This window comes from Ornithorhynchus anatinus, chromosome 19, assembly GCF_004115215.2.
Source record: "Ornithorhynchus anatinus isolate Pmale09 chromosome 19, mOrnAna1.pri.v4, whole genome shotgun sequence".
NCBI lineage: Eukaryota > Metazoa > Chordata > Mammalia > Monotremata > Ornithorhynchidae > Ornithorhynchus > Ornithorhynchus anatinus.
In genome coordinates, this window is record NC_041746.1 from 28,184,880 (window position 1) to 28,207,172 (window position 22,293).

Sequence of the window (22,293 nt, forward strand, 5' to 3'; positions counted from 1 at the left end):
GGTGGGGCATGGGCAGGAGGTTTCCTGGGGTAGGGCCAGGGGGACACCGGCTCATACTTCTACTGCTCCTACTGGTCCCGCTCTCTGGCTGGCAGGAAGGAGCCCCGGCCCGAGGGCTCAAGAGGCGGCAGTTTCCCCTCGTCCACGGCAGGCTGCAGCTGGGAGCTGGGGTGTCGCCCCTGCCACCAATGCCAGAGTTTGAAAAGCCTCGCTTCCCTGCCCTGCCTCCCACGCTTGCAGCATCGGGTCCGATCGGAAAATTCGGGCACTTGGAGATGGCTCAGCCCCAGCCGACGTTCCTGGACACTCCATGTAATCATCGTAGGATTTGTTAAGTACTTTCCCGCCTGCCGAGTACTGGTCGAAGCGCCGGGATAGACACGGGATCATCGGGTCAGAGACGGTCCCTGCTCTGCACAGGGCCGACGGGCTACAGGGCGGGGAAAACATTTAACAGATGAGACACACCGAGGCCCAGAGGAGTTGAGGGACTTGCCCAAGGTCACAGGGCAGGCAAGAAGAGGAACCAGGATTAGAACCTCTGACTCCAAGGCCCGTGCTCTCTCCACTAGACCCCGTTCCTTCTCCATATTTACCTTCAGCCCTGGATGCTGGAAACAGATCATCCAGAGTCCTTGTGCTTCAGCAGGTTTGAGGCTAGTGGGGGAGTCACAAAGCAGCAGAGGAAGCTGGGAAACGATCTTCCATCCCTCCTTCCACTCGCCACTGGACGAGCTCTCCGGTAATTGAAGAGTGGGGGTTCTCGGCAAAGGGCTGGGGGAGTTGGGGGGGCCGGATTTCGACGAGGAGCGAGGATCTGAGAGAAATCCGGACCCGGCCCGGCTTATCTACTGGATGGTATCCCCAAGGCCTGCACCCAGCGCCTCGTACCTCGCACCCCTTTTGCTTTGGGCCTAGAAACTGTGCCCTCGGGGAATGGAGCCCTGCCCAGCCCTGTTCCCACGGCCCGACCCAGCTCTCCTTTGCCTCCTCTCCCCCTCCCCAAGCAGCCAACGGGCCGGAGGGGCCTCCTGGAGAACTCAGGGCCGGGCGGGACGGTGCTGATGGCGATTTTGTTTTCTGATCCCCAGGTGGGAACGATGGCCTAGACGGACGGACGAAGGAAGCTCACCTTCCGGTGAGCCCGGGAGCGGCTCGGCCCCGGCTGGGGACCGTGGGCGGCCGGGCCCAGCTGTCGGCCCCGCTTCGGACGGCAGGACCGCGGACACCCCCTCCCGGCTTGCCCCCCAGATCCTTTCTCTCCTAATTCATGAGCCGGCAGGATGCGGTCGCCGTGCTTTCAGAACGCCTTCTCGTAGCCGCCTACAAAGGCCAAGAGGATAATGTGGTGCAGCTTATCAACAAGGGTGCCAAGGTAGCAGTTACCAAGGTAACAAGAGGAAGAACTCAGTCTGTACCAGCTCCCCGGGAACCACCCTCCTTCCAGCTATTGTCTGTCACAATGTTCTTTGCGCTTTGCGCCTCTGAAAGGGTCTCTTTGAGGGGTGGGAGGAGGGGCGGGAGAGTCGACTAAAAATACTCTGCTTTAATTGGCGACTTTCCTGAAGAAAAGTAGCTGATAATTACCGTTTTTTAGAAATGCATTAAAATCATGCAAGGTTTTTTCTGCTGCTGCTTCTAATGAGAAGGCAAATCAGTGGTTTGAGTGAATCTCAGATCTCTCTGTCTCTCTGTGTGTCTCTTTCTATCTATCTATATATATAACTCCCAAGCTGAATAGATAGGCAGAAAGTAAATATGCATTAGCCTTTGAGGATTGTACCTACCGATAGGACTGATTGCAGATAAAAATGGCAATTATGGAGGGAATGGGCAAAGCCTTAAGAATAAAACTGCATGAAAAGGTGAAACAGGATAAGTTGTCCTTTAGCCTGTTGAAACTTTTTTCCCTTAAATGACCCTCCCATCCCTCTAAGGGGGGAGCATTTCCTTTACAGACCAGAGAGGCTTGCAGTAGAAACAGACAAGGGAAGGGAAGCAGCGTGGCCTAGTGGATAGAAGCACTGCCCTGAGTGCCGGAGGACCTGGGTTCAAATGCCTGCTCCGTCCCTTGCCTACTGTGTGACCTTGAGCAAGTCACTTAACTTCTCCATGCCTAAATTTCTTCAACTGTGAAATGGGGGTTCAATATGCATTCATTCAGTCGTATTTATTGAGCGCTTACGGTGTGCAGAGCACTGTACTAAGCGCTTGGAAAGTACGATTCGGCAACAGATAGAGACAATCCCTACCCAACAACAGGTTCACAGTCTAGAAGGGGGAGACAGAGAATAAAACAAGCAGACGGGCATCGATAGCATCGAAATAGATAAATAGAATTATAGATATATAAAAATCATTAATAAAATGAATAGAACAATAAATATGTACAAATATTCACAAGTGCGGTGGGGCGGGGAGGGAGGTAGAGCAGAGGGAGGGAGTCGGGGCGATGGGGAGGGGAGGAGGAGCAGAGGAAAAGGGAGGGCTCAGTCTGGGAAGGCCTCCTGGAGGAGGTGAGCTCTCAGTAGGGCTTTGAAGGGAGGAAGAGAGCTAGTTCTGCTCTCCCTCCTTCTTGATTGGGAGCCCCAAGCGAGAGAGGGACTGTGTTCCACTTGACCAACTTGTACCTACCCCAGCATTTAGAACAGTGCTTGGCATTTAGTAAGCGCTTAACAAATTCCATTAAAAAAAAAATAAGGTGAATGGGAAACTCAGTTTTGGAGGATTCCCCCGGCTCCTAATCCCGTCAGGCTGAAGGGGAACAGAGAGTGGGGCAGCAAGTGGGGAACCCAGAGGTACCGGAAGTTCCTTGTGGGCAGGGATTGCGGTTACCAACTCTGGTGTAGTGCACCTTTCTAGGTGCTTAGTTCAGTGCTCTGCACACAGTAAGCGCTCAATAAATACAATCGAATGAATGATTCAGATTGGGCAGGGAGGGAGAGAATATGGACAATAACAGGAAGCCGGGCTCCAAAGCAAGCATGGCCTAGTAGATAGAGTGCGGATCTGGAAGGCAAAACGATTTGGCTTCTAGTCCCAGCTCTGCCACTTACCCGCTAGGTGATCTTGGGCAAGTCACTTTGCTTCCCTGGGTCTCAGTTCCCTCATCTGTAAAATGATAAAGACTTGTGAGCCCTGTGTGGGACAGGGGCGGTGAGCCTGATTAACTTCTGTCAACCCCAGTGCTTAGAACATTGCCTGGCTCCTAGTAAGCACTTAATAAATACCATAAAAAGAAGCACGAGTTTGTCCTTGGGACGGGAGACAAGTAACTGTGGCAGGGTTTGAATAGACTGGGAAGGGAGAGGACTTTCAGCATGGGATTCTGGTCCGATTGGTTATTGTCCACAGGAAGGTCAGAGAAGGGGGGCATCGCCCTTAATCTAGTGCCGCTGCTGGCCAGGGAGCACGATGGCTGGGGACTGAGAGGGAGGAAGATAATAAAAATAATAATGGAATTTATTAAATGCTTGCTTACTGCGTACCAACCACTGGTCTAAGCCCTGGGGCAGATACAAGGTGATCAGATTGGACACAGTCCTTGTCCCGCATGGGGTTCACAATTTTACTCCCCATTTTACAGATGAGGGAACTGAGACCCAGGGAAGTGAAGTGACTTGCTCAAGGTCACACAGCAGACAAGTGGCGGTGTCGGAATTAGAACCCATGACCTTCCGGCTCCCGTGTCCGTACTCTATCCACTACACCACGCTGGGGAGGAGCCCTCTTGCTTGGTGGTGGTTCTTCTAGCCTGGGGAGAGGCCCGTTTGCACAATGTGATCACAGGGGATCAGTTTCAACTAAGTGAGCTCAGTTTGAAAAGAGCTGGGAACGGCTTGGAAAATGGCCAAATTTATAGTCTGCCATCAGATTTCCTTTCGGTTTTTAGCAGGTTTGCAAGTTAGAGACATCTAGGGGACTTCATTTGGGCTCCTGTTTGTTTATTTTCTTTTTAAGACCCTGAAGCTCCCTTGGTTAAGTGAGATGGCGGTTCTAGGAGAATTTACTGGTGAACCCGTGGAGGCAACAAGGGGTTGGGAAGAGGTGATAGAGAATTATTTCAATTCAGGTTTTGGTACTCATCTTGGCTGCCTATCTTGCCCCATTTGGCCCAGTCACAATCAGTCAATCATATTGTTGAACATCTCCTGTGTGCAGAGCACTGTACCAAGTGCTTGTCCGAGTAGAAGATAGAAGGCATGATCCTCGCCTTTGAGAAAATGAGTAATCTAGTGGGGGAAATGGACTCCCCCCCCACCCAAAATACAGATGGGAGGAAGAAGAGAATAAAAAGATGCATCTGGGGATGAGTAAGTGCTAGAAAGGAAAGCTATGAAAATGGATATATCTTGAAGTGCTTGTGAAAACTGAGATCATGTCACTCTTAAAGTAATGATAATAATGATGGTATTTGTTAAGCGCTTACTTTGTGCCAAGCACTGTTCTAAGCCCTGGGGTAGATACAGGGTTATCAGGTTGTGGAGCTCACTGTCTTAATCCCCATTTTACAGATGAGGTAACTGAGGCTCAGAGAAGTGAAGTGTCTTCCCCAGAGTCACAGAGCTGACAAGTGGCACATCCGGGATTAGAACCCACGACCTCTGACTCCCAAGTCCGTACTCTTTCCACTAAGCCACGCTGCTTCTCTAGTGGAGGCCCAGGAACCCAGAGGACATAGTAAGCGTTTAACAGATGCCATTATTACTATCCTTATCTCTCGGGCATTAAAACTTCCACCTGTAGAGATACCCCTACAGTGCTCTGGGTCTAGGGCCTGCCCACTGTTACAATCATAGGAAGTAGCGCCTGGGAGTCAGAAGGACCTGGCTTCTAATCCTGGCTCTGCCACTTGGGTAAATTACTCTGTGCAGAGTGCTGTGCTAAACTCTTGGAAGAGTACAGTATAACAGAGTTGACGGACCCGTTCGCTTCCCACAACGAGCTTAGGGTCTAGAGAACTATCGCCTTCAGGTTATCCACCCCGAGTTTGGCAGCGTTCTTGATTTTTCTCATTTTTAAAAATGTGATGCTTTGATTCCCTAAGCACTTTTACACTTCCTATTTTGTTTTTGCCCTCACAATATCCCTCGGAGGTAAGAAAAGGCAGGAAATTATCAGCTCCATTTTACCAGAGAGGAAACTGAGGCATAGAGAGGTTAGGTAACTTGCCCGAGGCCAAGCAGCAGGCTAGTGGTGGGGCTGGGACTGGAACCCAATTATCTGGCTCCCCCTACACCAAACTGTGTTCTTGGGAGGTCTTCTGAAAAGGAACAGACTGCAAGGTTAAGAACCGAGGGAGAGAAGAGTTCCAAGTGATAGCTATCTCCCCCCCTGCAAAAAACACCTCTCTTTCCTCCCGGAATTTATTTTAAGCTCATTACCTCTGGCTGCCCTCCAGGGTTTTCTTTCCAGTCCCAGATGGTTATCTGCTGGGGGAATTCTCAGCAGAATGTTTCCCCTACAGCCACAGCAGATTCCATCCTGCCTCACCCTCTGCACCCCCTCTAGCCCACACAATAATAATAATAATAATCACTGTTATTATTATTATGATAATTAGCGTTGGTTAAGTGCCTATTAGGTGCCGATCCCTGCACTAAGTGCTGGGGTAGATACAAGATAAGCAGAATGGACAAAGCTCCAGTCTCTCCTGGGGCTCTGGGTCTAAGCGGGGAGGGAGATGAGATATTTTATCCCCATTTTTATAGAGGAGGAAACCGAGGCCCAGAGAAGCTAAGCGACTTGCCCAAGGTCACACAGCAGGCAAGTGGAGTTGAGTTTAAGTCTCTTGACTCCCAGGCCCGTGCTCTTTCCACTAGACCGTGCTTCTTCCCGTGCGTTTTTAAAGGGTTGAGTGCGGGCAGCCGCTGGTTTTCACGTGTGTGTATGTGTGTGTGAGAGAGGGAGAGAGAGATTCCGTGTTATTCCCCCTGTCCGGCCCAGGGGATCGTGGTTCCCAGATGCTTTGTCCTGAGGAAACGGGAGACGCGACCCGAGCGGGACTGTTCTGTGCGAGGGGGCTGGCCACAAGCAGCCGGGCCTACTGCTACCATCGTGGGACTCAGCCTGCTCCGACACCTCTCATCTGTCCATGGTCCCCCAGAGACACCCGGCCCCAGAGTGATTTCTCAATTTGGCCATTCGGGGATGTTGCCTAGAGACCACTCCAGTCCTAACACGATTAAGTTACCGGAAAGCTACCCTCCTCCACAGCCTCGTCGGAAGCCAACGGCAACAGACCCTCCGTGGTTTGGACGGGCGTCGAGTCTGTCCTTCCTACCGGCTTTTGGGTGGGCGGGTGGCACCTGGGGGCCAGTTTCTGTTGGTCGAGACTTCAGTGTCTCACCCTCCACACCCCTGGGCCTCAACTGGGACAGGTGGCTGGAGCCAAGGAGGGCTGAGTTTGGTCCACGGGTGTCTAATGGCGGGGAGGACTGGACTCTGGCAGGGGCTACTAATGATGGTGGTATTTGTTAAGCGCTTACTAGGTGCCGAGCACTGTTCTAAGCGCTGGGGGAGATGCAGTGTAATCAGGTTGTGCCACTTGGGGCTCACACACTTTTAATCCCCATTTTACAGATGAGGGAACTGAGGCACAGAGAAGTTAAGTGACTCGCCCACAGTCACACAGCTGACAAGTGGCAGAGCCGGGAGTCGAACTCATGACCTCTGACTCCGAAGCCCAGGCTCTTTCCACTGAGCCATGCTGCTTCTCCAAAATAAAAACTGCCGAAACCCGGGATCGAACCAGGGACCTTTAGATCTTCAGTCTAACGCTCTCCCAACTGAGCTATCCGTACTACAGAATCCGAGTCCCTGGGTCAGTCTGGTGCTCGGCCCAGTGGTCCCACAGTCCTCTGAAGTAGTCGTTTCCTCCCTCTGCCCCCACCACTGCCTTGGGCTGGTGTGATCTGGAAGAGCTCCATCAGTCCCACCCTGATCTGGGCCCGCACCCCTGGAGCTGGCCAGGGTAGGAGGGGGAGAGAGAAGGAAAATGAGAAAACGAGCAGGTTGACACCCATGTGAATTTTTAAGCCCTACTGTAGTCAGTGACCGAACAAAGTTCCTCTGCCCCAACCCCCAGCTCTCCCGGGCCTGGGAATCAGAAGGACCTGCGTTCTAATCCTAGCTCTGCTACTTGCTGTCTGTGTGACTAGGAGTGAGTCACTTCACTTCTCTGTGCCTCAGTTACCTTATCTGTATACGGGGATTAAGACTGTGAGCTCCACGTGGGACAGGGACTGCGTCCAACTTGATTTGCTTGTATCCACCCCAGGGATACAAGTACAGTGCCTGGTACATAGTGAGCAAATACTTACTTAATAACACGATTATTGTTATTAGTACTTAAGGGATACCACAGTTATTCTTAATGGTAACCGACGACTTCTTAAGAGGAAAGAGTGCAAGCCGGGGATTAGTGAGAGAAGAGGGTGGAAAGATAAGGAGGAGACAGCCGATGGAGAGTCTTAAATCTAGTGGTCAGGAATCTGGGGGCAAGAGATGGGGTCCACTGGAGGTGTTTGAGGCGGTAAAATAGTCCCCCTCCCCTGAGGGTACTGAGGCTTTTTTTTTTTTAAGTGGTATTTGTTAAGCCTTTACTATATAGAAAGGGAATAGCAGTAATAGGCCTACTTAAACCGTGAGCCCCAGGTAGGACGGGGATGGTGTCTGACCGGATGAATTTGTATGTACTCCGAAGCTCAGAACAGTGCTTGGCACATAGTAGGCGCTTAAGAAGTACCGTAGCAATAACAACAGTAGTTGGAGCATTTATGGAGCACCTATTTGGAATAGGGCACTGTATTAGAGGCTTGGGAAGAACAGAGAGTCAGAGCACGACTCCCTCTTGCTTCTGCATAGTGAAATCTGCCCTGCTCATCGCTGTCGGAGGGCGGGTGGGAGCCGATGGTTACGGGGGCGGGCGGTGCCGGGGTTGGGGGGTTGGAGGGTTCCCCTCAGGTCCGAGCCCGGGTCTGACGGCAGCATTCCCTTTGCCTCGGCAGCATGGCCGCACCCCCCTGCATCTCGCTGCCTACAAGGGGCACCTCTCTGTGGTGCGGATCTTGCTGAAGGCCGGCTGCGACCTCGACATTCAGGATGACGTAAGTAGAGGCGGGCGCGGGTCCGGCGGTGGCAGCGGCTGTGGCGGCCGGTAGCCCCGGGGCTCGCCGGACGGGGCCGGGCGGGGGACGGGGCCGTGTCGGCATTGAGGCCGGGGGGACGACGGCCGGTAGGGGCGGATCCGATTCTTCACCCCCGGGAGGGTGGACTCCGAGGCCCCCCGCTTCTGAGCCGACCGGAATTTTAAGAGCCCAAGTCTCGCGGAAGCCAAGGCAGATAGCTACGCTGCAAACGGTGAAACACAGCTGGTGGGAGCGGGATGTGAGAGGGGAGTGCACGGAGGGAGTCAGAGTTCATGGGTTCGAATCCCGGCTCTGCCACTTGTCAGCTGTGTGACCGTGGGTAAGTCACTTTACTTCTCTGGGCCTCAGTTCCCTCATCTGTAAAATGGGGATTTAATGTGAGCCTCACGTGGGACAACCTGATGACCCTGTATCTCCCCCAGCGCTTCGAACAGTGCTCTGCACATAGTAAGCGCTTAACAGATACCAACATTATTATCAGCGTTGTCCCCGCTGCCACCACCGGCACCCATCCTGTTTCGGACAAGTCCCGAAGTCTGCCGTCCGGCAGAAAAGCCGACCCGAACGGAAGGCAGGGGTTGATAGGAAAAGCTGATCTTGGTTCATTCCAGAGTTGTCCGCCGATTGTATAAGGACGCCTCTGGAAGCTCCTGGACTGGGGAAGAGGAACTCTGGCCCTTCCCACCGATCTTTGTGCCACCACTGTCTGGTGAACATGCTTGGGACAGGGCAGTGAGAGCTCACGGGAAGGTTAAACTCAGATGAACTCTTGTCCCTGACCTCCAGGACGCTGAGGATTTGGCTACTCTGGGGCCAGCCTGCTCTTGCGACTTCCAGAGTGTTTCCTTGGGTCTTGAGACTTATTCGGTGTCTGGGAAGAAATCGCGGAAGCATGGGTCGCTGAGAGTTTTAAATCTGGAGTGCAGAAGTTGGGTGGGAACCACAGCCCGGAACTTCCTGCGAGGTGTGCGGCTGGCAGCGGAGCTGGGAGCGGAGGAGGGAAAGGGGAGGCTGCGGGGAAGGGTGAATGGGTGAATTCCCGAGAGAAGCTGCCTCTTCGTTCTCCCCAAACCCAAGGCTTGGCCAGAGTCCATTGCTCTCCAGTGGCCCCCAGCCTCTTCCCGGGGCTTGGGACGACATTGTTCAGTTCACCGGGGCCTCTCGGTGCCCGGGCGTTACTGGTGGCTTTGCCTGGGATCCAGGCTGGACTCTGGCCCCTCAGCTAGGAAGCGGTTTGCCGAGGGACAGGTAGACTCGGCTCCGTGTGGCCACCCCAACGCTCCCTGTTTTAGACAGTGGAAAGAGCACGGGCTTTGAAGTCAGAGGTCATGGGTTCAAATCCCTGCTCGGCCACATGTCAGCTGTGTGACTTTGGGCAAGTCACTTAACTTCTCGGTGCCTCAGTTACCTCATCTGTCAAATGGGGATTAAGATTGTGAGCCCCACGTGGGACAACCTGATTCCCCTGTGTCTACCCCAGCGCTTAGAACAGTGTTCGGCACATAGTAAGCGCTTAACAAATACCAACATTATTATTATTATTAGACACCCCCCGGTGAGCCGGGGCGGGGCAGAGGACTGAGATATTGTTGCTCTCCTCTGGCCAGGAGGATGTGGTCTTCTGAGGGTGGGAGAGTCTTGAGTACCTTGCTCAGGAGGGCCAAGAGGCTACAGTGGCAACTCATACTAGCCACCTGCGAGCCCAGGGCCCCTTCACCACCCTGAGTGAATCTCCCTGGAAGTTGTCTGATCCCAGCTCTGCCACTTGTCTGTTGTGTGACCTTGAGCAAGCCACTTAACTTCTCTACCAATGACCTCATCTGTCAAATGAGGATTAAGACTATGAGCCTCATATGCGACAACCTGATTATCTTGTAGCTACCCCAGCACTTAGAACACTGCCTGGCACATAGTAAGCGCTTAAATACCATAATTATTATAGTCATCTATATATCCCACCTATTCCCTGACTCTGAGGGTGGGGACGAGAGTGCCCTTCCCTTCTGTTTTTCAAAAAGAGTCCCGGGAAAAGTTAGAGGGGTAGAATTTCCATCCTGACTGGTCGGAATCTCCGAGGCGGGGAGCCCATCCTGAACAGCATCCGAATTGTGACTTTAAAGCGCCGACTTCATGTTCCGCAGATGTTGGTCCTTAAAGTCATTGTAAAGAGGCTGAGGATTAGTTGAAGAATGACCTCCAGTGGCCTGGAGTGGGATTATGAATTTGAACCCGTGGAGGTGAGGTTCTTAGGGGGGACAGCGCCGGGCGCTCGTCCCCTCTTGCTGTCGTCGGTGAATCCGGCCCCCTCTTCCCGGAGCTCCCGCGTCATCTCCGACTGGTCCATGAGCATTGACCGGCCACACACCTCAGAAATAGTCAAGGCGACCGTGGCCCCCGGGCAAGGCCTCCAGGAAGAGAAAAATCAGAAAGACCAGAGGAGACAGGCTAGGAAGGATGCTACAAGATCAGAGAGAGAGAAGGAGGTCAGCCGTTTCCGTCCTCCCCTGTCGGGTGGCTTTGGGGCAGCGTGGCGTGCTGGAGTCCTGGAGAGCGGTGTGCTTGCATGGCTTGGGGGCATGCGGGAAGGGGGACTTCTCTGGGGACTTTTTGCCCACCTGTTGATGCCCCTTTTCTCTCTAGAGCCTCAGAGCGGGACAGGGTGCACAGCACCGGCCTTCACTTCTCAGTGTCCTCGGGGAAGTCCGGGTTTGAATTGACCAAACTGCCGTGCGAAGTTTAATCGATGCCCAAGACTGGTCGGCTTCACTTAACCATCCCTTGGGCTTGACCGCGCTGTCGGTGGGTGGGGGCAGAGTGCCCGCTTTCCACCCTCTCTCCGGGTGCCTGGTCGGAGGGCAGCCTTCGTGTGAACCACCGTGGAGGGAAACCCACCTTTGTAGGACGATCGCGGGGGCCTGCCCGGCGATGGGAGGACCAGCGTCCTCTGGAATCCGCGGCCTCAAAGCGGCCACTCCTGGCGGCGGCGGGCCTGAGCCGTTGCCCACTGAACGGTCTCTGATGGCAGATGGTTGCCAAGTTGGGGCCCAAACTCACAAATCCCCATTAGAGGAGAACACTTCTTAAACCTTCCGGAGTCTTCCGCCTGCACTGCCGCCCGGGCGGGCCAACTCCCTATGTTTCCGGCCTGCTGGTGAAGTTGTGGTTCCCACTTAATCTCCTTCAAGCTTCAGCGGACGCCCCCCTATCGTGGGATTTGGCAAGAGTCAGGATTTTGTCCGCTTCAGTCGTGCCCTCAGTCTGCATCTTTGCACAGTGAAGAATCTTGAGCTTTGTAGTGTGGCTCTTGATTGTCTCTCTTGCCCTTCTCGGTCCCTTCTCCCACTGTCTTACGTCCTGTCCCATTCGGTTTGTGGAGACCAGCAGTAGCTTCAGGTATGAGGACCAAGTAGTGGCAAGGTCTGCTCCGGGCACACGGCAGAGTGCCCAGGGCGGATCCTCTTTTCCATAGGCCGGGTCTTGGGGGTTTCCCACTCTCCATCGCACGCCTGCCCTGGCCGGATCGCCCTTACTAGGATTTGCTGCTGCCTCGCCGCCTGCCTACCAGGGCCGGACCCTAGGAAGGGTCCTGTGCCGAGGGGCGGCTTCCAGTCGGCTTCCTACTCGTCCAGCTCTCGTCCAGCTCTGTCTTGACTGTAGACGGAGCCGTCTCCCTGCCCGCTGAGGTTCCCCGAGCTTCCCCGAGGCGGCTAGGGGAGCGTGTAAAGTGGAGGCTGCGAGGAGCCCAGTACAGTCTCCGACACGAAGCTGACCGAAGTGCACGTAGGTAACCAGACTCCAGGGAGCCTCTTGGTGCTCGATCTGTTGAAGTCACACCGCACAACGTCAACTTGAGTGAACTCGTAGCATAGTTAGTTCAAGAAGAGAAGCAGTGAGGCCTAGTGGGTAGAGCACGGCCTGGGAGTCAGAAGGATCTGGCTTCTAACTCCGTCTCCGCCACTTGTCTGCTATAATAATAATAATTGTAGTATTCGTTAAGAGCTTACTGTGGGCCGAGCACCGTTCTAAGTGCTGGGGTAGATACAAGGTAATCAGGTCTTAATCTCCATTTTAGGGATGAGGTAACTGAGGCACAGAGAAGTTAAGTGGCTTGCCCAAGGTCACACAGCAGACAAGCGGTGGAGATTAGAACCCACGATGTGACCTGGGGCAAGTCACTTCACTTTTCCGTGCCTTCGGCACCTCATCAGGAGAAGCGGCGTGGCTCAGGGGAAAGAGCCCGGGCTTGGGAGTCAGAGGTCATGGGTTCGAATCCCGGATCTGCCACTTGTCAGCTATGTGACTGTGGGCAAGTCACTTAAATTCTCTGGGCCTCAGTTACCTCATCTGTAAAATGGGGATGAAGACTGTGAGCCTCACGTGGGACAACCTGATTACCCTGTATCTCCCCCAGCGCTTAGACCAGTAAGCTCTGCACATAGTAAGTGCTTAACCAATACCAACATTATTATTATTATCATTATCGGGATTAAGACCGTGAGCCCTCTGTGGGCCAGGGGACTGTACCAGGCACATAGTAAGTGCTTAACAACTGTCACTAAAAAAAAAAGAAGAGCCTTGGGGTCACACTTGCTACCACGCTCCTTCCGCTGTGACCCGGCCCAGTGGCTCAACGAAAGACTGGGCAACCTCTCTGGCCCCGACGATAGCCCACCCGCTGGGCGTGCGCCCTTCGGGACGGGGTGGGCCGGCCTCCGCGTCGGACGAGGGCTCCCGCCACGGGAGCTGAGCGCTGAGTCCCGGCCTCCCTCTCCTGTCCCCACCCCCCAGGGCGATCAGACGGCACTGCACCGGGCGGCGGTGGTCGGCAACACCGACGTCATCGCCGTGCTCGTCCAGGAGGGCTGCGCGCTGGACCGGCAGGACAAGGTACGGGAGAGGGATCCCCCAAACCCGCTCCGTACTCTGGGAGCGGGGTCCCCTGGGAGGGACTTTCATTCCTCACCTGCTCACTTCCCGCTCCTCTGCTCACTCCTGCAGGAAGTCACCGGGTTTTCCGGCTGGTTAGCCAGCCCTGCCCGGCTCACGGCTCCATCTGTGGCAACGAAGTCTGGGCAGCTCTGCCCAATCTCTCTCCTTGTCCTCCCTGCCCTCCTCCATACCCTCCCCCTCATCCAGTAAACAGAAAGAGCCCGGCGCCCCACGTATTGACTTCCTGCTTCAGCGGCGGGCAGACTTGGGCTCCCACCCACCCCCGTGGGGCCCGAGGCCTCGAACCCCAATCTGCCCAGGAACAGCGAGGAGGCGGGGGGGATCCATCGATCGATGGGGTTTATCGAGCGCTTACCGTGTCTGCAGAGCACTGTACGGAGCACTGGGGACAGTGCAAATCCCATAGCATCGGTAGCCCCGATCCCCGCCTTCTGAGTGGCTCTGGCAGGGGGAAGGGCTTGTCCGGGCGGCCCGCCGAAGGGATGGAAAGGGCAGGCAGGACGTCGGCGTCTTTCCCGGCCCGCGGGCCCCGGGAGAGTGGAGCAAGGAGAGGAAGGGGGCGGGGGCCCGGATCGAGGCTGGCTCGACTCCCCCGGCTCGTCCCTCGGCCGCCACGACCCGCCGCCCCTCACCCTCCCGTGGTTCTCTGTGCTCTGCAGGACGGGAACACCGCCCTTCACGAGGCCAGCTGGCATGGCTTCAGCCAGTCGGCCAAACTGCTGGTTAAGGCGGGAGCCAACGTCCTGGCCAGAAACAAGGTGAGACCGCGGGGCCGGGGCGGGGACCCGGGTGGGTCCTGGGTTCAGGTGGGACCAGCCCCGCCTGGGACAGGTTATATCGCCAAGATCCGCCCTTTCCTCTCCACCCAAACGGCTACCTTACTGCTAAAGGCTCTCGTTATATCCCGGCTAGACTACTGTGTCAGCCTTCTCTCTGATGTCCCTTCCTCCTCTCTCGCCCCGCTCCGGTCTATTCTTCACTCCGCCGCCCGGCTCATCTTCTTGCAGAAACGATCTGGGCATGTCACTCCCCTTCTTGAACAACTCCAGTGGTTGCCTATCGACCTCCGCTCCAAACAAAAACTCCTCACTCTAGGCTTCGAGGCTCTCCATCACCTTGCCCCTTCCTACCTCTCCTCCCTTCTCTCTTTCTACCGCCCGCCCCGCACGCTCCGCTCCTCCGCCGCCCGCCTCCTCGCCGTCCCTCGGTCTCGCCCATCCCGCCGTCGACCCCCGGGCCACGTCCTCCCGCGGTCCCGCAACGCCCTCCCTCCTCACCTCCGCCAAACTGATTCTCTTCCCCTCTTCAAAACCCTACTTAAAATTCACCTCCTCCGAGAGGCCTTCCCAGACTGAGCTCCCCTTCTCCCTCTACTCCCTCTACTGCCCCCCCTTCACCTCTCCGCAGCTTAACCCTCTTTTCCCCCCATTTCCCTCTGCTCCTCCCCCTCTCCCTTCCCATCCCCTCGGCACTGTACTCGTCCGCGCAACTGTATATATTTTCATTACCCTATTTATTTTGTTAATGAAATGTACATCGCCTCGATTCTATTTAGTCGCCATCGGTTTTTACGAGATGTTCTTCCCCTCGACTCTATTTATCGCCATCGTTCTCGTCCGTCCGTCTCCCCCGATTAGACCGTAAGCCCGTCAAACGGCAGGGACCGTCTCTATCTGTTGCCGACTTGTTCATTCCATGCGCTTAGTACAGTGCTCTGCACATAGTAAGCGCTCAGTAAATACTATTGAATGAATGCATGAAAGGTTATGGTGCAGCCTGGGAGGTGGGGATCCAGACGTCCGGCATGCCCTGCACCCGCCGCCTGCGTGGTGCCGGAACCCCGGGCTCTGGGGGCTGAGGGCTGGTGGTGTTTCCTAACCCTGCCCTTTCCCTCCTTTCCTCCCTCTCTGCCCCCGCAGGCGGGGAACACGGCCCTGCACCTGGCCTGCCAGAACAACCACTCCCAGAGCACCCGCGTCCTGCTGCTGGGAGGATCTCGCGCCGACCTCAAAAACAACGTGGGTGACTCCAAGCGACCTCTGACCCACCCTTCCCACCCCGCTTCCAGCCAAGCAAACTTTCCCTAAAGGTCCCGCATGAAGGGGTGGGACCACTTGGTGAAGCTGTTTATGGAACGCGGAGGCTAACTGGGATTTCCCAAGGGGTCGCGAGAGGATGTTTCCTTAGATAAGGCCAGGGCGCGGGGTGGTGTTTGCTGGGGAGATTCAGCCAGTGCTCTCAGGCCGGACCCTAAAAGGAGCCTCCCCCATCCCTTACGAAGATGCGAGCCAGATCGCCACCTGGGAGCTTTTTGGCCCGCTTTACCAAGGCCTTGGGAAAGATGGGTTCAGTCCACTCTAGGCCAAAGTTTGGTTCTTTCAGAGCACCGGGAGCCAGCGAGTGCACGGACTCATCTGCCCTATGCTCACTATCGTTCCCCCTACGTTGTTCCCGGCCCGTCAGTCACCGCTCCAAGGGGGTCGGACTGTCGGCCAGGAAATGACTGAGTCTCAGAAAAAATGTGCTCAAATGCTTAGGCAGGGGGCCGCGTCGGTTCTTGACACTGACCCGGATTTCTGGCGCTGGAAGACGAGATTCCCGATTCACGGCATGGGGCCTCACGCTCCGGGGTGGGAAGCAGGTAGCTGGGAGGTGAAGGGGAGGCCCACTTGACTCTCCAATGCTCAAAGTTCATGTATCGCTGGAGGAGGCTTGTGATGGATTGACTGTGGTATCTGTTAAGTTCTTACTATGGGTCCAACACTGTTCTAAGCACTCGGGAAGGTACAAGTTAATTAGGTTGGACAGCGTCCCTGTCCGGCATGGCGCTCCCGCTCTAAATGAGGAATGGGAGGAATGGGAAGAAGGGAGGGAGGTGACTGGTGTGGGGGAAGCGGCAGGTTCTAGAAGGATTCCCAGCAGAGGCCCCTGGAACGGGAGGGTTCACACTCAACCCTCCTGATTCTGAAGGAGACTCTGTGTTGAAGCTCCCCCTCTTCCAAAACCTACCCCTTCCCTGCATTTTCTGCGGCCGTGGCATGTTTCCCGGGGTTGCTCCAGATTTCGCCCCCGGCGGGGTGGTCACACCGTTCCAACGCTGTGCCCCCGTCCCCGGTTCTGGGCCCTGCTCCCGGCCCGGCTAATCTGGATCGAGCTCAGGAGGGTCCCTGCAGGATGTGGTATTTTGCGGGGCCACGGTGAGCTAGCGTGGGTAGAGTGGCCTGCCCGGAGGGACCGTCCCTCCCGCCCCGTCCCCATGGGAAGCCACAAGTGGAAGGGTTCATTCACTCACTCCCCGGCACACCTGTGGCTCCTCAGGCTGGGCAGTGCTGGATCTCCTGGGTCTTCCCAAACTCCCAAGAACCGCCACGCTGGTCGGCCCTGGTGGACGGGGGCCGGGGGTGGCGACTAGAGCTCCGCTCCAGAGGAGAAGCGGCGGGCAGAGGCCGCCCCATCCTCGGACGTCGCGGGGCTAGCGTGAGGTGCCGGCCGGTCGCTAGCCCGGGTGTCCGAACGGGACTCTGGGGTCCCGGTTGTCTCGGGCTCTCCGACCTGCGGGGAGCCCCGTTTTTTTTTTTCCCTAAACGGTGTCTGTTAAATGCTTACCGTGTGCCAGGCGCTGTTCTAAGCCCCGGGGTGGATACGAGGTAATCCGGTTGGACACGGTCTGAATCCCCATTTTACAGATGAGATGACCGAGGCACAGAGAAGTCGAGTAACTTGCCCAGGGTCACACAGCAGACAAGTAGCAGAGCCGGAATTAGAACCCAGATCCTTCTGACTCCCGTCGTCGGTCGGTGGCACGGCCGGGCAGGGGTGGGCGCGGGCAGTCCGACTGCTGGCAGGTGGCCCCCGGCTAGCTGCGGGGGTGGAGGGCGGAGGGGGGGGGCGGGGTTGGCTGCCGACCGGCTTCCGCTGCCTTGGCTGCGTCGTCCCCTCCCGGCCCCGCTCAGGGCGGCGTTGTTTCTGTTCGCAGGCGGGAGATACCTGTTTGCACGTTGCCGCTCGCTATAATCACTTGCCCATCATTAGAGTGCTCCTCAGTGCTTTCTGTTCTATCCATGAAAAGAACCAGGTCAGTGCATGGGCTCGCCCGCCTCGGGGCACCCCCTGTACCAGGCCGGCCGGCGGGGCGGCCCCCCCCGTCGGCGGAGGCGGCCGGACCCCGCTCCCCGAAAACCGTGGGAGTCGGGCCGGGAGCGGCCCCGGACGACGACGGGGATCGCGGGGGGCGGCTTTCGGGGGGGATCCCCGACTTCCCGCTTCGCCTCCCCGGCCTTACAGAGAGGGTGTCCCTGTGGCTTTCCATTTCAGCGCCTGTCACCCCACGTCGCCTCCCTCTTCCATCCCCTGGACACCAGTCGGGCTGGGTTCGGTTCCTCGCTCGGCTACTCGCTTCGGTCTGGGCCCGGCCGAGCTTCGGCGGCCCCCGCCCCGGGCACGGCCGGCCGGTGCGGGGCAGGGCGGTGGTTGGCGGGAGGGGTGAGGCAGACCGGCCTAGGAGGATGCCCCCGTTCCCCTTCCCCGGGTCTGTCTGGGCAAGGGGGCAGGAGACCCCACAGCGCCCCGTCCCGCTGGGGCCCTCCCCCTTGAACGAAGAGCCCGGGACGGGGAGGGTGGTCTCTCGGAGCCACGGCCCGACCGTCCGCTTCAGGCCGGGCCCTGGCTTTACCGGTCCCTCCGGCCTCGCCCCTCCGCTCCGTTCCCGGGGACCCGGGGCCGATTTTCTCGCGGGCCACTGGGAACGGGGTTGCCCACCTGCAGGCGGGGAGGAGCGGACGGGGCCGCAGGCTGCAGGCCGGGGTCCGGAAGGGGGCCGTTTGGCGGTTAGCGGTCACCGGGCTCTCTTCTGTCTGCCCACCTCAGGCCGGAGACACGGCCCTGCACGTAGCCGCCGCGCTCAATCACAAGAAGGTGGTGAAGATCCTGCTGGAAGCCGGGGCCGACGGCACCGTTGTCAACAACGTGAGTGGAGGGGCCCGGGGGACGGGCTCATGGGGTGGACCGCAGCAGCGTGGCTCGGTGGAAAGAGCCCGGGCTGGGGAGTCAGAGGTCTTGGGTTCTGATCCCGGCTCTGCCACTTGTCAGCTGTGGGACTTTAAGCAAGTCACTTCACTTCTCTGGGCCTCAGTGACCTCATCTGAAGAGTGGGGATTAAGACTGTGAGCCTCATGTGGGACAACTTGATTGCCTTGTATCTACCCCAGTGCTTAGAACAGTGCTCGGCCCCTAGTAAGCGCTTAACAAATACCAACACTGTGCCTCAGTGACCTCATCTGTAAAATGGGGATTAAGACTGTGAGCCTCACGTGGGACAACTTGATTGCCTTGTATCTACCCCAGTGCTTAGAACAGTGCTCGGCACCTAGTAAGCGCTTAACAAATACCAACACTGTGCCTCAGTGACCTCATCTGTAAAATGGGGATTAAGACTGTGAGCCCCACGTGGGCAACCTGATTACCCTGTATCTCCCCCAGTGCTTAGAACAGTGCTCGGCACACAGTGAGCGCTTAACAAATACCAACATTATTATTATCCACCTCCTACACCCTTGCTCCCCAGAGAAGGGTGAATCCACACTGGCAAATCATGCAGGCGATTGAGGCCTACGAACAGATGAACGTTGGGATTGGCCTGATTTACCGCCCACCTAAGGACCGACCTCCGTTCCTCCACCTGCAACATAGAGAAGAAATCTCCTCCCCACTCTCTCTGCCCGATTTCTCCCTCCCGCTCATTTCTGGCCGGCTGCTGCCGCTAACGCCCCTTCCCTCCTACTTTGTTCTCCAGGCAGGCCAGACCCCACTGGAGACCGCCCGCCAACACAACAACCCCGAAGTTGCTCTGCTTCTCACCAAAGCACCGCAGGTAGGAAAGGGGAAAGCAGAGCGGGTTTACGAAAGGAAAGGAAAGGAAGGGAAGCGAGAAGCCGGCCGGGGAGCCCTGTGCCCGCACCCCCGGGGCGGTGGAGAGAACACCCAGGACCTGCGTGCACGGTCCTAGGAGCCAGGAGGACCTTGGGTTCTAATCCCGGCTCTGCCAATTGCTTGCCGTATGACTTTGGGCGAGTCACTTGGCTAGGCCTCAGTTTCTTCATCTGTAAAATGGCAATCAAGACTGAGCCCCACGTGGGATGGGGACTAAATCTGACCAGATTAGCTTGCACAAGCCCCAGTGTTCAATACAGTAGTAAGCGGTTACCGTACCATAAAAGAGAGTGATTTTTTCTCACCCAGATGTTGTCAAACAGATGAATGTGAGGATGACGAGAGGAGCCCGTTTCGAATATTTTCTTTTCCTTGGTTATCCCCTGGGTCGCCTTGTTGCTTGGAGAAGCAACATGTTGCATGCTGCTTGGAGAAGCAGCATGGCTCAGTGGAAAGAGCATGGGCTTTGGAGTCAGGGCTCATGAGTTCGAATCCCAGCTCTGCCACTTGTCGGCTGTGTGACTGTGGGCAAGTCACTTAACTTCTCTGTGCCTCAGTTCCCTCATCTGTAAAATGGGGATGAAGACTGTGAGCCCCACGTGGGACAACCTGATTCCCCTGTGTCTACCCCAGCGCTTAGAACAGTGCTCGGCACATAGTAAGCGCTTAACAAATACCAACATTATTATTATTATTATTATTGTTCATTTAAGATTCATGAGATGGGAGGGAGTGTCATTTGTGCCCTGACGGGCAATTAAGCTACTTTTGCTGATGAGAGGGATTTTCACGGCTGCCTCATCAGCAAGAGCAGTTTAAACTGAGGCCACTGATGATCGCCCGGGGCCCCTTGCCTTGCGGTCGGTAGGGACAGTTGAGCCCTCGGCCACACGGCTTCAGTTTCTCCCCGCTGCGGTGTGAGAGAAGACGGAGCCTCCCCCAGCCCCGGCCCGGGGTCGGCGTCGCTGTGTGTGGAGCGCTTTCCGCTCCTCTGGGAGGTGTAGGGGTGGCAGGGATGGTGCTCCCAAATCCGGGCTCAGACGCGGCCCTCCCTCTCGGCCCTCGCCCGGACCGCGGTCCCTCGGTAAAGCTCGGCTCGCTCTGGTCCCTCGTCTCTCTCAGGTGCCGCGCTTCAGTCGGGGCAGGAGCCTGCGAAAGAAGAGAGAGAGACTCAAGGAAGAGAGGAGGGCTCAGTCCGTGCCCAGGGAGGAGCTAGTGCCCAGTAAGGTATGGGGTTCTACCTACCCTGTCTGGGGGAGAGGGCCCCCCTCCCCTGCCCCCGTTGCCCTGGGGCAGATGTGCCCCAACCCCCACGGTCCCATGCCCCTTGGCCAGTCCTGGGCCGTGCGACCCTCCACGAGGGCCCCCCGTAATCGTAATTGCGCCCCATTAGTCCCCCTTTCCCCGCACGGGTCCCACAACGCACCGCCTGGTCTGGGGCCCTTCCATCCTAAGCCCTCTGGAATGAGGGGAAATACCCTACCATCCCTCGCCGGGGGAGAATCCAGCATCTGGGCAGCAGCGGTCCCCTCACCCACCCGTCTCTCTTCCCCCAGTGTTTCAACCCAAATAAAGTAGGCCGAGGAGGCGGGTGGGGGTTCACTGTCAACTCACTGGTTCGGAGCGCATCTGGACCACCCCGTGGCCGCAGCTTGCAAGGCAACCCCAGCACCGCGAGCGAGCATTTCCCGAGTGAGAGCAACGTGTCTTTTGAGGCACCTCGGGGCGCGCCTCGCCGCTCCCACCCCCGCGCGAGGCCGGCCTCCCGGGCCGGGAGGTGGACTTGCCGGGGGCCAGGCCCCCCTTGAGCCCGTGTGTGTCTGGCGCAGGGCAGCGTTTCGGCGGCCGACACCCCCAGCAGCGAACGGGCGGCTCCCCGGCTAGGGGAGGCTAAGGAGGAGGCCCGCTCGGCTTCTCCAGAGCCCCGAGCCAGGGCGCACAGGAAGAAAAGGCCGAAAGAGAAGGTACGGGCAAGGGGAGAGGGCCGGGAGGGTGCACGCACGTGCGTGTCCCCGGCCACCGGCCGACCGCGCCTCTGCTCCACCTCTCCCCTAGGTCTCGGCCTTCTCGGACCCCACCCCCCCCGCGGACCAGCAGCCCCTCCCCGGGCCCCAGGGGCATCTGCGGAACAACCCCAAGAGGAGGAACAAGCACCGCTGCCCGTCTCCGCCCCCTCCCCACGAGGTCCGGGCCTACCAGCTGTACACCCTGTACCGCGGCAAGGACGGCAAAGTCATGCAGGTAACACGGCCGGGTGCCCGGGGTGACCGTCTTCCGGTCCGTCGGGCATCCGAGGAAGGGTCACGGTCCCCACCTGCCCGGGGGACGCTCTTTGGCCCTCTGCGGGCCGGACGAAGGGGAGGCCGCCACACGCCGGCCCACTCGGACTCAAGATGGCCACCGCCGGTGGTGATGGGGGCCTGTTTTAGGTCCATGGGACCCACCTCGCCCAGGCAGCATGGCAAAGCGCACCTGTCCGGACCCTTAGCCTGTGCTGAGCTCCGGGGAGATCATCCGGGGCGGACCTTTTGAACGGGGGGGGGGAGCAGGGATCGTGGGGTCGACCGGTCCCCTGCCCCTCTCGCCGGTGAGGGCTTGTGGACGGCAGGGCCTCCCCTTTGCCCCCAGGCTCCCGTGAAAGGCTGCCGCTGTGAGCCGCTCATCAACAAGCTGGAGAATCAGCTGGAGGCCACAGTGGAGGAGATGAAAGCGGAGTTCGGCACCGTGCGGGACAAGATGAACACCAAGCTGGGGCAGATGGAGGACCGGACTCAGCACCAAGTAAGGCCTGGGTTCGGCCCGGGGGGCTCTGGGCCAGCGGCCCCCTCGGTCTGGGGGCCGGAGACCCAAAAAACCGACCCTCTCGAGCATCCGCTGCCCTCCAATTCCCCCAGGTCAGGGCCCGCCTTCCCAGCCCGGCAGCGAGAGAGGGGCTCGCTCTCCTTGACTCCTTCCGTTAGACGGCGTTAGCCTGACCAGCTCTACCTCCTTTCCCCACCCCAGGTGCCGACAACACCTGCGCCTTGGCGGGGAGGGGGGCAAGAGGAGGGGAGAGGGTGTGTGTGTGTGTTTTGTTGCCCGTGGCCCCCATCCATCTCCCTGCCATTAATCCGGGGCCCCGCCTGGCAGCTGCGGGTCCTGGACAAACTGATGGGCGAGAGGATGTCGGCCGAGAGAACCGAGTGTCTCAACCGCCTGCAGCAACACGCCCAACTGGAGAGGCACGACGGGGAGAGACGGCAGGTAGGGAGCCGAAGCACCAGAG

At 57.6% G+C, this 22,293-nt stretch overlaps 1 protein-coding gene across 5 annotated transcripts in view; it reads left to right on the forward strand.

The window, feature by feature from the left end:
- The window catches only part of ANKRD6 (ankyrin repeat domain 6), a 79,271-nt gene that overhangs the window by 54,597 nt on the left and 2,381 nt on the right, over positions 1–22,293 (forward strand). For 3 of the 5 annotated variants that reach the window (XM_029047182.1, XM_029047184.2, XM_029047188.2), the window contains 13 exons: positions 1,092–1,390; positions 8,010–8,108; positions 12,939–13,037; positions 13,760–13,858; positions 15,020–15,118; positions 17,077–17,175; positions 17,967–18,065; positions 18,892–18,969; positions 20,151–20,255; positions 20,858–20,992; positions 21,084–21,269; positions 21,657–21,809; positions 22,158–22,271. In XM_029047182.1, coding sequence (XP_028903015.1) covers positions 1,271–1,390; positions 8,010–8,108; positions 12,939–13,037; positions 13,760–13,858; positions 15,020–15,118; positions 17,077–17,175; positions 17,967–18,065; positions 18,892–18,969; positions 20,151–20,255; positions 20,858–20,992; positions 21,084–21,269; positions 21,657–21,809; positions 22,158–22,271 — 1,485 coding nt within the window. In that variant the 5' untranslated portion in view covers positions 1,092–1,270. Of the gene's footprint in view, positions 1–573; positions 743–1,091; positions 1,391–8,009; positions 8,109–12,938; positions 13,038–13,759; positions 13,859–15,019; positions 15,119–17,076; positions 17,176–17,966; positions 18,066–18,891; positions 18,970–20,150; positions 20,256–20,857; positions 20,993–21,083; positions 21,270–21,656; positions 21,810–22,157; positions 22,272–22,293 lie in introns of those variants that run through there. The other 2 variants (XM_029047185.2, XM_029047190.1) reach the window with 2 other exon arrangements.